We start from the raw sequence: 17,586 nt of genomic DNA on the forward strand, positions 1-17,586 counted from the left end.
TTCCCAGATGAATTCCTTTGAGGCACTGTTGGGAAAAGCCCAGGTCTGACTATCTCCCTTTACTGGAAGAGATCCTGCCTATTTCAGATCATCAAGGAAGGCATGGGGCAGGGCAGGGGTTGCCCATCAAAGCTTCATAATGGATAATGGAGAAATAAACAATTATGCCAGACATTGTTCTTTAATATATATTATCTCATGTTATTCTCAAAACAGTCTTATAAGTTCTATTCCCAGTTTATAGATATGGAAGTCTTTAAGAAATTGTCCAACATCACACAGGTAGGCAGTGACAAACTCAGGATTGCACCCACATCTGTTTGGCTCTGAAGCCAATGCTTAACGCTTAAATCTGTTTATCCAATGTTGATCCTAATGTTTTCCTTTTGCAGACATTCACCTGTCCAGGTGCAGTCAAACTCTTACCATCAGGGAGTAGCAAGCTATTGAAACAACATGGCTATTTACTCTTTCTTGTCTGGAGTATGGGGAGGCTCATAGCAGAAAAATTCCCATCATACTTCTTCCTACATCCCATTTATGGCCTTCCTCATTCCTGTCCCATTTGCTTCTTGGTTCTATTTAATGTTGTGCTGTAACTCGCAAAGGGACTTTAGCTGCAATATCCTATTACCCCAGTCTGTGACACAAGATGTGTCATATACTCTTCCTGTTACCTACATTTGGAGAAACTTTCTCAACTCACTTAAATCCTAAAAAGGCCTCTTTTGAAGGAATATATTATCATCGAGTGTGAACCTTAGAGCCAGCCAGATGAAGGCTTGAATCCTGGATCTACTATAACCCTGAGCAAATTACTTAACTTCTTGACTTAATTCCATATTTCTAAAATGGGGATTGTTGAGGGTCACCAAGTCCACTCCCAGGTTTTATTAGGACTCAACAGGACTCAGCATATAGTTGTACTCAAGGCTAAGATTTATTCCTACAAAAGGATATAAAGCACAGTCAGCAAAGGGAAAAGGTTCGTGAGTTGACGTCTGGAGGAAACCAGGCTTAAGCTTCTAAGAGTCCTCTCCCTGTGGAGTTACATAAGACGCTCTTAATTCCTCCAGCAATGAATGTGACAACACGTATGAAATGTCTATCATGGAAGCACATTAAGAACTCAGTGCTGAGGTTTTTATTGGGGATTGGTCACATAAGCACACCCTGTCCAGCTTGTACCAAAATTCCAGACTGCCAGAAGGAAAGCAGGTAGTTGGCATAAACCACATTGTTTGCACAATTTAGGCACAGTGAGCCATTCTTAGCAGGGAACGGTGGGGATCCTCCCAAAATCTGAGTTCCCAGAAGTCAGCTAAGGGCCAACCTTGTAAACAAGTGCTTAATGAAGGTTAGTGGTCTAAGACCTGGTATGTTAACTCTTTACTGCATTGGGGTTAGCCTCTAGATGTCTTATAAAAAGGTTGTGTGAGAAATGTTAACCAATGTAAAGTGCTTAGTTCCTGTCTTAGTTGTCTAGTGCTGCTATAACAGAAATAGCACAAGTTGGTGGCTTTAACAAGCAAATTAATTTTGTCACAGATTAAGAGCCTGGAAGTCTGAATTCAGGGCGCTGACTCCAAGGGAAGGCTTTCTGTCTCTGTGAGCTCTGGGGGAAAGTCCTTTTCTCTTCAGCTTCTATTTCCTAGTTTCTTGGAGATCTCCGTGCGGTTTGGTATCTCTCTTCTCTCATCTCTGCTTGCCTAATCTGCTCCTTTTATATTTTGTAAGAGATTAGCTCAAGACACATCCTACACTAATCCTGCCTTATTAACATAATAAAGACAACCTGTTCCCAAATGGGCTTATAACCATGGGCATAGAGGTTAGGATTTACAACATATTTTGGGGGGACACAATTAAATCCACAAGAGTTCCCCATCTGTTTACTTCCCAATCCTTTTAGCTGGGATGAAATGGAAGGACCTGGCTTGTCCCCTAGTAACCTTTAATATCAAGAAGAAATGGAACCAAGCAAAGATTGAAGGGTGGGTGTAGACTGTGAGAGGCTTTCAGTCTTGATTAAGCAAGGTCCAGCATAAGACTACTGGGCAGTTGGTTATTCCCAAGCAATTTTTCTTTGAGTCATCTTGTAAGCAGATGTTTTCCTTACCCTTAGTAATCAGCTAGTGAAGACTGTATGGGAATTTGATTTGAGTAGGATGGCATAGCTGTAAGGAGCCCTGATGGTGCAGTGATTAAGTGCTCGGCTCCAAACTGAAAGGTCTACGGTTTGAACCCACCAGCCACTGTATGGGAGAAAGACCTGGTGATCAGCTTCGTAAAGATTACAGCCTTGGAAACCCTATTGGGCATGTCTACTCTGTCCTATTAGGGTTATAATGGGTTGGAATCAACTGATGGCACACAACAATAACAACAACAACAAGAAGAAGCATAAGTGTACTTGAATTTAGTGCCTGCCTTTAATTCCTAGAGAGAGTGGTTTGTTATTATTTTTATTAAGTCACTGCTTTCCATTAGTGATATGTTGCCTTTTAATTAAAGATCAGTGATGGAACAGGCCTGAAATATGTTTATAACTTAGTTAATAATTTCATTTTCTGAGTTGTAGAAGTATTTGGTGACATTTTTTAGTTTTTGAAGAAATAAACTTAATTTCATTACTTCTTTTGTAGCTCAGGCCTGAATTCCTATAAGTTTTTAAATTTATTTTGAATTGAAGTTGTCACCCATGATAGCCTATCAGAGAATTAAGAATGCAAAGTAATAGTTTTTCTTTTCATTTAACAGCATAAATGATACTGTTTGTATTTTTAGGATAATAGTGTAATACCTTGTTGCATCAGCTGTTTTAAGTTTTCTACCTTCCACGGGACCATATGCTTGATTTTTTTTTTCCTTTTGAAAGAATCTGTTGGCTAATTTTTGTATTTAAATGTTTGATTAGCATGCTATGTCTTTGAACCTTGGCATAGCTACTTATTAGCTTTCATTGGTTTATGATTCCCGTTAAAGAACACGTACCCGGAAAAAACCAAACCCGTTGCCGTAGAGTCAATTCCGACTCATAGCAACCCAATAGAGTAGAACTGCCCCATAGGGTTTCCAAAGAGCAGCAGATAGATTCAAACTGCTGACCTTTGTTTAGCGGCTGAGTTCTTAACCACTGTGCCACTAGGGCTCCAAAGAACAAGTAGGTAGGCCTTTATGCCTTTTAGTTTCCTTGCACAGTAGACAGGTTATAAAAAGAGAATGTCAATCAGAAAATAGCAGTAAAATGTGGTGTCTGGGGCTGCTGGACTTAGACTAGGTAGCTGTCATTTTGGTGTCTTTCCTATCAAACTGACTAATGACTGTTTTTGCACTTATAAATTCCTTAGAACACCTGTTTTTCTGTAAGGAAGAAAATGTTTGACTTTCAGTGACAGATGCAAATTATCTACATCATTTTAAATTAAGAGTTGAGGTAAAAAAGGAAAAAAAATAAGACCTAGGAAGTAACTAAATATATGGTTTATGCTGAAATACCCTGCTTTGGCTAAGCCAAGTGTGAAAATAATTATTAGACGTATTCTTTATTCTTTGGTGAGACCATAATTCTGTTCAGAATTGGTTTGATTTCACAAAGGGAACCTTGCCCTTATTTTTCATCAGGAACACTAGCTTTGTTTTAAAAAAATCCACTGCTGTTGAGTCTATTCCGACTCATAGCAACCCTAAAGGACAGAGTAGAACTACCCTATAGGGCTTCCAAGGCTGCAATCTTTATGGAAACAGACTGTCAGCATCTTTCTTCTGTTGAGTGGCTGGTGGTTTCAAACTTCTGACCTTTTGGTTGGCAGCCAAGTGCTTAACTATTGCATCACCAGGGCTACTTTTAACTTTGTCTTAGGTAATTGATTATTTTGTTTCAAGTCTATAGCATGGATGTAAACAGAATATCTACTTATCAATGCTTAAAGTAGAAATTCAGTAATTCTTTTTTCCATAATGGTAATATCTTCTTTGGATATGTTTTGTTTTCCTAAGTCTTTCCAAATGTTTTTTGAATTGAATGGAATTTCTATTACCTTCTTCCTCCCCACTTCCAGTCACCTATAGCACCTTCTGCAAAGTTCAGGCAAAGCATGTAGGTTTTTTTTTTTTTTGACCTAACTACTTCATTCATTCAGGTTCTTGCAAAGAAGAATGGGGAATAGACATTTTAGTTAACACTTTTTTTTGTCTCCTGAGTTTTACCTACAATTTTCAAGAAATAAGAATAGATTGTGGTACCTGGAACTAGTAATATGAAGCTTAGAACCATTCTTACCCAATGGGTCATTCATTGCTCTTATTCTCAGGCTAATTGTCCTCCTCCTCTTCCAATTACAATATATGTTTTTCATCTTTATTTTATTCAAGGTTTTCAACAGTTATAGGCAATTTCTGATGAATAGGAAAAAAATAAATTTACCATTTACTAGCAGCCTTTTTTGTTCATAGGAGATTAATTTGCTGCAGTAACATAATCTCTATGCTATTCTGGAGATATCAAAGTATTAGGCAAAGGACTAAATGAGAAGAATAGGTCTTTGGTAGAGCCACTTGAGTTGACCTTGGTCAATTCAGTCAACCTTTCTGAATCTCAACTTTTTTGTATTTTATATTTGTCCTTCTTTGAATAACATGATACATGAAAGTGAGTTTTAACCTGTAAGTTTTTTTTTTTTAAACTGGTTATGTTTATATTATGATATTCTTAATATACAGTAATAAAGATAAGTAAAGAGAATTTAAAATTTTTGATAAAACAAATTTAGTAAAAATTCAGATGAATCAGCTGTTTTGAAAATTTAACAAAGAAAGAGGTGATGATAAATATTTTGAGTGATATACATTTTGATAAATTATGTTTTCAGACTTTTCTGCATATGAAATATACATATAAAGGAGTATTTGTAAGGTATGTGCACATTTTAAATAACAATAATAATCACCAATGTATATATCACCCAGTTTAGGAAGTAGGACATTACTAATCCAGAATCATGACTTTAAATGTCACCTATATGCTAATGATTCCCAAATTTAAATGTGTATTCAGGACCTCACCCTTGAACTCCAGATTTGTATATCCAGCAGCACACCTGAAACCAATACTTGAATGTCTAGTAGGCATCTCAGGGTAAATTAACATCTCTAAAACTGAATTCCTGATTTCCACTCCCACTCATCCATTCCTCTACAAAACAGTCTCCTTTATATGGCAGCTCTACCTTCCCAGTTGCTCAGGCTAAAGACTGGGGATTTTGATTCTATTTTTCCCCCTCCCACTCCATATAGAAGCTAGCAGCACATCTTGTTGACAGTTCATTAAAAATAAATCTAGAATATTACTTCCCAACACCCCTAACTGCTAACCTAGTCTGAACTATTGTTATCTTTGGATTATTGCTGTAGCCTTCCAACTGATATCTCTACTTTTATTGTTTTCTCTCATATAGTCTATTTTCAGCACAAAAGCTTGAGTGGTCTTGTTAAGAGTAGGTCAGATAACGTCTCTTCTTTGTTCAGAATCCTCCAATAACTTCCATTCCTACTCTCTCAGAGCAAATGCCTTACACTGTCTGGCTCTCTGTTAACTCTCATCTCTTCTTAGACTATTCTCTTCTTTGCCCTTTCTGTTCACGTTGGCATCTTGCTGGTCCTCAAACATATCACTTAACTTGTTGACGTTTGGAGTTTCTGAAGCTGGAGGCTTCTGGTCTGATTTCCTTCCCTTCTTGAGGTCCAGAGCTTTTTGTTTTCTTCCTTGCATGGCCGTTAATACCCTAGTTCTGGGCCATTCAGCATGAGTTGATAATCCTCAAACAAATGCCCATTTAGAATTCTGATTACTCTTCTCATTTTGAATTCTCTTGTCTTTTATTATTATGAAATCATTGTGGTAAAACATATCTAACAAAAATTTTACCATTTTAACCATTTTTAAGTGTGTAATTCAGTGACATTAATTGCATTCACCGTGTTGTACAACCATCACTGCTATTTACAAAAAGTTTTTCGTCACTGCAGATGGGAACTTAGTACCCCTTAAGCAGTTAACTCCCCATTCCCATTTTCTCCCCAGCCCTGGTAACCACTAATAAATTTTGGTCTCTATAATTTGCCTATTCTAAATATGTCATGGAAGTGGAATCATACGCTATTTTTCGTTTTGTGTCTGACATGTTGTATTCACCATTTTCAGGGTTCATCCATGTCATAGTATCTATCAGAACTTCATTTCTTTGTGGCTGAAATATATTCCATTGTATGTATATGCCACATTTTGTTTGTCCATTCATCTGTTTTGAACACTTGAGTTGTTTACACCTTTTGGCTATTTGAATAATGCTGCAGTGAACATTGATGTACAAGTATGTGTTTGAACCCCTGCTTTCTTTTTGGTCTATACGTAGGAGTAGAATTGCTGGAGCATGTGGTAATTCTGGAAACCCTGGTGGCGTAGTGGTTAGGTGCTATGGCTGCTAGGCCAGCTGCTAACCAAAAGGTTGGTGGTTCGAATCTGCCAGGTGCTCCTTGGAAACTCTTTGGGGCAGTTCTACTGTGTCCTATAGGGTCACTATGAGTCGGAATCGACTGGACGGCAGTGGGTTTGTTTTGTTTTGTTTTGTTTTTTGTGGTAATTCTATGTTTAACCCTTTGAGGAATCACCAAATTGCCTTCTACAATGGCTGCACCATTTTTACATTCCCACCAGAATGGATGAGTGTTCCAGTTTATCCACATCATCCCCAACACTCTGCTGCCAGTGCAGTTCTTCATTGAAAAGATATTTTATTCAGAATTTGCAGGTGGTTTCTTTGCCAAATTGCAAGAACTGAAAGTCTAGATGAATTGTTATTAACTTGTGAAGTAAGATCATTAAATTCTTGGAATAATTTTGTTTTGTTTCTCGGATTAAAGGATGGAAGACTCCAGACAGGAGACCACATCTTGAAGATTGGCGGCACAAATGTGCAAGGAATGACCAGTGAGCAAGTTGCTCAAGTGCTGAGGAACTGTGGGAATTCAGTCAGGATGCTTGTTGCTAGAGACCCAATTGGTGAAATTTCAGTAACCCCTCCCACCCCTACAGCCTTACCTGTTGCCCTACCTACTCAAGCCAACAGGAGCCTTGGTTCTGTGAGTATATAAATCATTCTTTTATCTTAGATTAAATACTGCAAGATTAGGAATTTCCTCAATTTGGAGTACTCCACTGGTACGAGCAGTATCTAAATGCTCACCAGTGAAGCACGGTGTAAGGAAAACCTAGTTTGGAGACACTAGATATGTATGATTTCCTGTTTTGCTGTTTCTCAGTGGTAAGTTATTCAACCTCCCTGAGCCTCAGCTACACATCCGTAAATAGGAAAACAATACTATTTGCCCTGTCTAGTTCATAAAGTTGGTGAGAAGATGGTGTAGGGGAAGCAAAATACTGGTTGATATATACGAATAATCATAATAGGAACATACTGGCAAAAGGCAATACCAGTAAAAACTAGTTGCTGTTAAGTAGACTCCAACTCCTGGCGATCCCATGTGTGTCACATTAGCACTGTCCTCCATAGGGTTTTTAATGGCTGATTTTTTAGAAATAAGTCACCAGGCTTTTCTTCAGAGACACCACTGGCTGGACTTGAACTGCCAACCTTTCGATTAACAGCTGAGTGCATTAACCATTTGCACCACCTGGGGACTCTATAAAAGGCAATATAGGCATACCTCGGAGATATCGTGGGTTTGGTTACGGACTACCACAGAAAAGCGAGTCACACAAATTTTTTGGTTTTCCAGTACATGTAAAAGTTATGTTTACACTATACTATTGTCTGTTAAGTATAAAATAGCATTATGTCTAAAAAAACAATGTACATACCTTAATTAAAAAAATACTTTAATGCCAACCATCATCTGAGCCTTCAGTGAATTGCAGTCTTTTTGCTGGAGGAGGGTTTTGCCTCAGTGTTGATGGCTGCTGACTAATCAGGGTGGTGGTTGCTGAAGGTTGGGGTGCCTGTGGCAATTTCTTAAAATAAGATAAAAATGAAGTTTGCCATGTTGATTGACTCTTCCTTTCATGAAAGATTTCTATGTAGCATGCAATGCTCTTTGATAGCATTTTAGCCACAATAGAAATTTTTTCAAAATTGGAGTCAGTCCTCTCAAACCCTACTGCTGCTTTATCAACTAAGTTTGTGTAGTATTCTAAATCCTTGGTTGTGATTTCAACAATGTTCATGGCATCTTCAGGAGTAGATTCTATCTCAAGGAAACACTTTATTTGCTCATCCATAGGAAGCAACTCCTCATCCCTTAAAGTTTTACCGTGAGATTACAGCAATACAGTCACACCTTCAGGCTCCACTTCTAGTTCTCTTGTTATTTCCCCTGGAGCAGCACTTTTAATTTCCTTTAAGAACTTTTCCTTTGGGTTCACAACTTGGCTGTTTGGCGCCAGAGGCCTAGTTTTTGGCCTGTCTCAGCTTTCCTCATGCCTTCTTTACTAAGCTTACTAACTTTTGACTTAAAGTGAGAGACATTTGACTCTTTCACTTGAATACTTACAGGCCATTGCAGGGTTATTAATTGGCCTAATTTCAGTATTGTGGTGTCTCAGGGAATAAGGAGGCGCGAGGAAAGGGAGAGAGATGGGGGAACGGCTGGTTGGTGGAGAAGTCAGAGCACATACAACATTTATGGATTAAGCTTGCTGTTTTATATGGACGTGGTTCATGGTGCCCCAAAACAGTTATGATAGTAACATCAAAGATCACAGATCACAGATCACCGTAACAGATGTAATAATAAATGAAAAGGTTTGAAATACTGTGAGAATTAACCAAAATGTGACACAGAGACACAAAGTGAGTGAGCATATACTATTGAAAAATGGTGCAAATAGGCTAGCTTGACACAGAGTTGCCACAAACCTTTAATTTGTAAAAAACGTAATATCTGCAAAGCACAATAAAGTCGAGTGTGGTAGAATGAGGTATGCCTGTAGATATTAATAATAATAATTTATTTTAAAATTCCTCATTATTATAATTATAAAATAATAATTATAATTAACCATTATGAAGCACCTGGAATTGTCCAGGTCATCTGAAATCTTTGTGATCATCCTGAAAGATAGGTCTTACTGTACATTTTATAGATGAGGAAACTGAAGTCCAAATAAATTAACTTGTTAAAGGTCGTATACAGGGTAAGTTGCAAAGCTGGGATTTGAATATGAATCTTTCTGGTTTAGATCGAGCTTTTTCCAGCAATCTCACTGGCTCTGAATGAAAAGATAACAAGTCAAAAGAAAAGAGTTTAACAAACGAGGAGCCAGAAAGAAGAGGAAAGAAAAGAGAATGGTTATGATAGGAAGAGGTAGAATGCCACTGTCCATCATCATCTGAGGGGTCACTTGTGTCTTCTAGAAAGTTGATTGCCTTTTCCTACTTGGAACCACATGAATGGAAATACTCTGTCTGTGATATTAGAAATTTTTATTTTTTTCTTTTCCTAGTTGTGGTTACAATCATTTTCTTTTCCCTTCAATTTTTTAATTTTCTGGAGCCTTCTATTTCATAGTGAGGGATCAGTGTAGCTGTGTGATATGTGGAAACTTCATGCAAGTCTGGGTGGTGAAAATTAAAAGGTGTTCTCACTTCTGTAGATGTCAGAATTTTATAGCCCGGCTCATTTCATTAGTGTGGTAATTCACTGAACCTTCCCTTTGTGGAGTGTTAGGTTAAAAACTGACCAGACTTCCTAGGGAATTTGAAATCCTTCTCCATTATACCAGTGGCATAATTTCATAATCTAGCAAGTCTCAGGAGTCTCTAGGTGATTCAAAGAATTAATGCACTTGGCTGCTAACCAAAAGATTGGAGGTTCCAATCTTCCCAGAGAAGACTTGGAAGAAAGACATGGCAGTCTACTTCCAAAAAAGCAGCCATAGCAATTCTTTTGGAGTACGGTTTTACTCTGACACGCACGAGGTCACCATGAGTTGGAATCAACTTGATGACAAGTGGTTTAGCAAGTCTCAATTATACATTGCCATGTAGCTGCCAATTATATATACGGTGTATTTTTTAAAAAAAATAAGAATCAGAAAGCTAGTAAAATATTTCCTTCTGGGGTATCTAATATTTGATTCTTTCTTTAAAGGTAATGGTTTAATGCCCTTATAATTCTTATGAATATTCTTTTTATAATATTTTATATTACCATTTTCCTATTAGTTTTATTCCTGTACTAAAGCTTTTATATTTTCCCTGTTCTCCTCAAAGAAAATGCCATTTTTTCAATCTTTCACTTAATTTTTATGTAGTTGCTGTATAATTTTCACAGTGCCTAAATTTAGAGTTTATAAAGGAAACATTTTATATTAAAAGTGAAGGCCAAAAGTATACTTCATTTCTTTGTTCTTGTGGGTTTACCACCCTCCCCACATAAAATCCCTTGCCATCGAGTCCATTCTGACTCAAAGCAATCCTATAGTGACCCTATAGGACAGAGTAGAACTGCCCCATAGGGTTTCCAAGGAGCAGCTCATGGATTCGAACTGCTGGCCTTTTGAGCTAAGCTCTTAAGCACTGCACCACCATGGCTCCACTTCCCCACACACTTTCTAAATTCTTTTCCTGTCATCTTAATGGTTTATTGAGGGAACTGAAGCTAAAATGTGACTTTTCCTCATTATTCTTTAACAAGAAGTAAACAAGTGTCCTTTTCCTTGGAACTAGGACAAAGTTGGAGATGGAAGGGAGTTAGCTACCAGAATCTATCTTCTTCCCTTTTTTTCTTTTAGAAATACTTCTCAATCAATTATTTATTTTCTGATATTAATGCTTTGAATTAAAAGCAAGGTATTGTGTTTTTAGGCACTTTACTCTTTTACAGAAATATTTTAAATTAGAAGTCGAGTAATGAAAATAATTTTAACTTGATATCTTTTCTGTTACTTATAAAATTAGTCTGACCTTTTGTTTCTAATTTTTCTTTATGCTCATAATGCTTTCAGATACCAACTTCCCTGGAATTTTTTCTAAGTCACTGTATTCACTTTCTATTGTTGCATAACAAATTATCACAAATTTAATGTCTTAAGACAACACCCCTTTGTTAGTTCACAGTTCTGTAGATCAGAAGTCTGGGTGGACTCGGCTAGGTTCTCTCCTTTGGCCTCACAAGACCAAAATCCAGGTGTTGGCTGGGCCGAGCTCTTATCTGAATGCTCCGGGGACTGTTTCCGAGCTCTCAGGTTATCTGTAGAATACAGTTCCTTATAGCTGTTGGACTGAGATTCCTGCTTATTTGCTGGCTGTCAGCAGAGGACCTCTTTGAGCACCTTAAAGTTGTCCACATTCCTTTCACATGACCCCTTTCATCTTCAAACCAGCAACTGTGTGTCCCTGTTAGACTTCGAATCTCTCTCACTTTCCCTCCTTCTGCTAACTGGAAAAAACTCTGCTTTTAAAGGGCTCCTGTGATTAGGTTTTTAGGGTGTGATTAGATTAGGGCCACCTAGATACTCTCCCTTTTGTCGTGTAATAATGTCACATAAACATGAGGATGGCACCAGGGGTCCGAGGTCATGGGGACCATATTAAAATTCTGCCTAACACAGGTGCCAAGAAAATACTTGGCAAACCATGCTCATGTTGACTATGTACACATAGTTATGTAGCTTGATATTATATATAATTAAAATTATTTTTTGCCTTTTAGGACAATTCCACTCTTTTTGAAACTTACGATGTTGAACTCATTAAAAAGGATGGACAGAGTCTTGGGATTAGAATTGTTGGCTATGTTGGAAACTCTCATACAGGTAAATGAATCATTTCTATTTTATATTTAGAAGCAATTATAAAGAATGTTAAGGTTTCTAGACAGTAAAAGTAAATACCTGCAGATTTCAATTTAAACATTGAACATAAAACTGTGGATTTTATAATAGCAACCAGTTACTTTTCAATGATTAACACAGTTTTATCTCAGTAGTTTTATAGCTGGCTTGATAGTCTTTAACAAAAATACTTAATTGTCCAGTTCATTATATAACATTTGAATTATACCTTCTCTTGCTTCTAAAATAGTTATATTTGTAATATTGTGACTGTTACATATTTTGATATATTACATAAGTGATAAAGTAAAATGATTACTACACATATTTCGTATTGCAGATTTCAAAAAACTATTGCTATTCTTAATTACTAAAAAAGATAAAACATTTTTATTTTAACTAGAGTTATTTTCCTTTCATATAAAGAGAATATGTTATGAGAATAAATACATGGCTCAAGTACCTCTGAATAATACTCCTTCAACTCCTGCATGCAAAGGTTTGGTAATTTTCACTGTTGGAATTACTTTAACAGAATTATTAGGGTAAGGAAAAATAAACCTTTATCCACAAATATTTGCTAGTAACATGAAAATTCAGAGTTATAAATTTTTTTTTTTTTACTAGCAAGATTAGAGAATCTATGTCTTTAAAAAAAATTATCTTGCATACTTACAGCAGGTGGAAAAATTAAGGGTGCTAATGTATTCAAAGTCCTGAATGAAATTCATGTCAGACCACTTTGTGCTATTTTAGCCTAGTGAAATATGTTTTCAAACCTTTAGATTCTTCTAAGTGCCACCTTTTTTAGGTTCAGAATTTAAATAAGTTCCAAAAGAGCTAAGTATGGATTGTATAATAATGTTGCAGAAGACTGTATTAAGTAACTTCTCAATATGCCAAGTCTGGTTCGAAGAATCATGGCTTAGTTCCTAAACTTACGGCTTTTGAACCTTTATTATATTAAGTTTTTAGGGTATTTCCTGTGAGCTTAGGTTTGTAGGTATAGAATAAAATGAAAGTGAATAACTGCTTTAAAAAAATGGAGAACATTTGCTGTCTATATTACCAAATATAAATGTTTATGTTACTTTTTTACCCTCAAAAGAAGTTTTTGGGATTGTAGGGGGGTTAGTGTGGTAAAACTGAAAACTAGAACACTATAAAGGTCAACATGCTTTTTAACATGCAGTCTTTAAGAATTCTCTTCAGTTTGTTCCACTCATCGAACTTTTGATGGATTACTTTGCTTCGTTCTGGAGGGGGTAGAAAAATGAACATAAGAAGAGACTGTTAGGGAACAAATGTGTAAGCATCTCTCAGTTGTTTAAGAGAAAACAAAATAGATGTTTTAGCAGAGATAAAAGCAAACTCTGTTGGTGTATATCCAGTAAAAGAAAGCGGCAGTTTGATAGAGGGAAATGGAGAATTTGCAAAGAAGGAGATATCTGAGCTATGCATGGGAAAGGAGAAGGGTTTTGATATAAGGGATGAGGTTGAAAGTAAGAAAGAAATGAGAAAAGACAAAAAGATGAAAATATTTGTGCTTTGGTGGAATGTCAAGAGTCTGGTGTGTCTGGACTTCCACCTTGGTGGAGGGATATAGTAGAAGATGACGTAGAAAAGGAAGTTCGGGGTAGATTATGGAACACTTTGCATGCATGCCTATAAAATTTACATTTCATTATATAGGCAGTCCAACCGACCTGCTGCCGTCAAGTCGATTCCGACTCATTGTGACCCTATTCGGAAACCCTGGTGGCATAGTGGTTAAGTGCTATGGCTGCTAACCAAAAGGTTGACAGTTCAAATCTGCCAGGCACTCCTTGGAAACTCTATAATAGGGCAGCTCTACTCTGTCCTATAGGGTCGCTATGAGTTGGAATTGACTTGATGGCAACGGTATGTAGGCAGTAGGAATCCATTAATGTTTATTTTTATTCTACAGACAGTATTTTAAGTTCATTTGAAATTAAAAAATAAAAATATAAGATCCAAATCTATGGTTTTTTTTTTTTCTTTCCAATTTCCCTTCTAGTTCTTGCCAATAGGCATGCATACTTTTACATAGCGGTTTTTTATATAGCCATTTGTTTCTGTTTAAATGTTTTATTTTATAATATAAAGATTATTTCACGTGGCTGAGCTCATCCTAGTTTTTTAAAGGTCATGTGTACATTTCCTTTTTCTGTGTTTGGGGAAGCTAACATGAATTTTGAACTAAATATGGGCAGGAAGACCTGTTAGAGACTCTTATCATAGTGCTGGTGAAAAATGATGAGGGTTTATGCCAAGTCAGCAGTGAGAATGGAAATAGACCAAGAAAAGAGAATCAGACTTAGCCGGGGCTCTCCTGAATTCCAGTGTTACTGGAGTGCATTTCATCAAGGTTCCATTACGGATTATTTTTTCAGAAGGATAGTCATCAGTCAAATCATTTCAAATTCTGGTCACTTGTGATGTTGACAGTTTGAAATAACCCATCAATTTCTCTGCTTGTTTTCAAAATCGATTTATAAAGCCTCCAGTCAGCCCGTGTAACTAATTAACCTCTTGATATGAATTTTGCAATCAAGGTCTAATTAGTGCTCCCTTCCTATTTTCCATATGTCTTGTGCACCCTCAGGGGAAGCTTCAGGGATTTATGTGAAAAGTATAATACCTGGCAGTGCCGCATACCACAACGGCCAAATTCAAGTGAACGACAAAATAGTTGCTGTAAGTAACTGGCCTCTGTTTTAGAATTGAATCAAGTTAAGAAAAAAAAAAAAAAAAAGGGTTAATCTTTATTATACTATGTGTGAGGAAAAAAAAAAAAAAACCAAAACCAAACCCATTGCCGTGAAGTCAATTCCGACTCACAGGGGAATGGGTAATATATTTTAATAAGGTTTTTTCAGAAATTACTTTTTTTTTTAGCATAGTGAAAAATCAAGTCAGTTGACTTGACTGACTCACAGTGACCCATGTGTGTCAGAGTAGATCTGTGCGCCGTGGGGTTTTCAGTGGCTGATTTTTCAGAATTTGATTGCTAGGCCTTTCTTCTGAGGTACCTTTGGGCAGACTTGAACCTGCGAACTTTCAGTTGCCAACTGAAAACATTAATTGTTTATACCACGGAGGACTCCCAATTTGGACTCTAATGATTCTAAATTTGAATTTTTTTTAATACTGTTAATGAAGGAAAAGGTTCACTAACCGTAAACCCACCCACTGCCATTGAGTTGATTCTGACTCATACCAAGTATAATATAGGACAGAGTAGAACTGCCCCATAGGGTTTCCAAGGTAGTTAATCTTCATGGAAGCAGACTGCCACATCTTTCTCCTGTGGAACAGCTGGTGGGTTCAAGTTGCCGACTTTTTGTTTGGCGACTGAGTGCTTTAACCACTGCGCCACCAGAGCGCCTTATATATAATATTTGAAACATGTATATTTGAAAGATGTTCTGGCATTCCTCTAGAAAACAATTTTGAAGCTTCTGATTGTGTTTTTTAAACTTACCCATTTTACATGCAGTTGATACATGCCATCTCCATCCAGCTCTTTTAATCTCTTTATGAAAATAGTTTTTCTAACAGTGGTTTTCAGTACATCCAAAATTGGAATATTCATACATAATAATTACCTTTTATTGATTTGGACTGATCTTTCTCCTATTAGAAATTAGTTACATTTTATAGTTTTTTGAGCAATATTTTTAAGGCATATATGTATCTATATTTATGTAACTATCTCAAGTGCTGGACTCCTAACTAAAAGATTAGCAGTTTGAACACACCTAGAGGTGCCTCGGAAGAAAGCCTTGGTGATTTGCGTCTAAAAGGTCACAGCTGTGAAAACCTGATTGAGTGCAGTTCTATTCTGAAACACAGGAGGTCTCTATGAGTCAGAATCGACTCAATGGCAACTTTTTTTTTTTTTTTTTCTGTTTGTTTGTTTTTTTGGTTTTAGGTATCTGTCTACCTACAATTTAATGATTTACATAGAAACAAATGTTTGGTGGTATGATTTGATTCTTTGTCCTTCAAGACTGTCTAAGGAAGCACCTCTTGGCTTTTATAGTAATGGACTTTTACAGTAATGCCTTTTGGTGTTTTGTAGGATCTGGAGGTCTAGTATGATGGAAAGATAAAGCATTTGATTACCACTTCAATTTTGACAATAATAAGCTGAACCCCAAACCAAATCTGTTGCCATAGAGTTGATTCTGACTTATGGCACCCCATGTATTACAGAGTAGAACTGCTCCATTGGGTTTTTTGGGATGTAATCTTGGTACAGTGGTTAAGCACTTGGCTGCTAACTAAAAGGTGGGTGGTTTGAACCCACCAGCTGCTCCGTGATTGGAAGATGTGGCAGTATGCTTTCATAAAGATTACAGCCTTGGAAACCCTATGGAGCTGTTCTACTCTGTTTTATACGGTCCGTATGGATTGGAATTGACTCAACAGCAACGGGTTAGGTTTTTGGTAATCTTTACAGAAACCAGGCCTTGTAGCCAGGAGCAAACTCTTTGCACCACCAAGGGACCCTTGATGATAATAAAAAAAAAAAAAAATTCAAACCTGTTGTGGTGGAGTCTGACTCATAGCAATCCTACAGGACAGAGTAGAACTGGCCCATAGCGTTTTGAGGAGCAGCTGATGGATTCAAACTGCTACCCTTTTGGTTAGCAGCTGTAGCTCTTAACCACTGCACCACCAGGCTCTTTGATGATAATACCAAAATCAAAATCTGTTGCCTTCGAGTTGATTCCAACTCACAGCGACCCTATAGGACGTAGTACTACTGCCCCATGGGGTTTCCAAGGAGCGGCTGGTGGATTTGAACTGCCAACCTCTTGGTTAGCAGCCAAGCTCATAACCACTGTGCCACAGGGCTCCTGGATGATAATAGCATCTACTAGTACACCTTGAGACCTATGTATAACAATTGACCATCTTTTGTGGCACTTTGAATCTTGAAAAACAGAGAATAAGGCCCTTTTCCTCTCTAGTGTTCGCAGTTAAAATGTGTGACTTAGGAGTATAGGTGTGAATTTGCCTTCTACTTTGTCAGCAACCTTTCAGCACATTTTACTAGTAGTTTTGCATTCTCATTAAAAAATACTTCCTAAAATCTAATAAAAATTATTTAAAAAAAAACCCCAGAGCCATCGAGGGAATAAAATAAACTGCCTACTTTTGTGCTACCTTGCCAGGATTAAAAATAGTAGCTAACTTGAAATCTCTGTTCCTTACTGTGTCTCTAAATGTTTTAGGTTGATGGTGTGAATATTCAAGGTTTTGACAACCAAGATGTTGTTGAAGTATTAAGAAATGCAGGGCAGGTGGTGCACTTAACCCTAGTTCGAAGGAAGACATCCTTATCTGATTCTCTGCTTGAACAGCCTTCAGACAGAGGTAATTCTTCCCAGTCTCCCTCTCCCCCACGTAGTCTGGGCTTTGAGGAATAACTCATTTATGGAGTTGCTCTGTGAGTCTGAGCAGGAAAAATTGCCCACCTGTGTAATGTAGTGATGGAGGAATGAATCAGCTCATTTGCGTGTTGAAGAAAAATTTTCTTTGGCCACTTCAATGCCAGTCCAGGTGGTAGGACCTGAACCCTTACGTGTACTAATATCTGAGAGCTTCTCTAAATGGAGATGGAATTTGTTTTCCCAAAAAGCTTTTGGATTTCTTTCATTATTTATATTTGAATAATAAAGCCTTGACACCATTTGTTCCCGTAG

At 37.2% G+C, this 17,586-nt stretch overlaps 1 protein-coding gene across 5 annotated transcripts in view; it reads left to right on the forward strand.

The window, feature by feature from the left end:
* PATJ (PATJ crumbs cell polarity complex component) overlaps window positions 1-17,586 on the forward strand; it is a 417,617-nt gene that overhangs the window by 35,550 nt on the left and 364,481 nt on the right. For all 5 annotated transcript variants that reach the window (XM_049879429.1, XM_049879433.1, XM_049879432.1 and 2 more), the window contains exons 8-11: window positions 6,922-7,140; window positions 11,731-11,833; window positions 14,478-14,569; window positions 17,116-17,257. In XM_049879429.1, coding sequence (XP_049735386.1) covers window positions 6,922-7,140; window positions 11,731-11,833; window positions 14,478-14,569; window positions 17,116-17,257 — 556 coding nt within the window. The remainder of the gene's footprint in view (window positions 1-6,921; window positions 7,141-11,730; window positions 11,834-14,477; window positions 14,570-17,115; window positions 17,258-17,586) is intronic.

Source organism: Elephas maximus, chromosome 3, assembly GCF_024166365.1.
Source record: "Elephas maximus indicus isolate mEleMax1 chromosome 3, mEleMax1 primary haplotype, whole genome shotgun sequence".
NCBI classification, from domain to species: Eukaryota; Metazoa; Chordata; class Mammalia; order Proboscidea; family Elephantidae; genus Elephas; species Elephas maximus.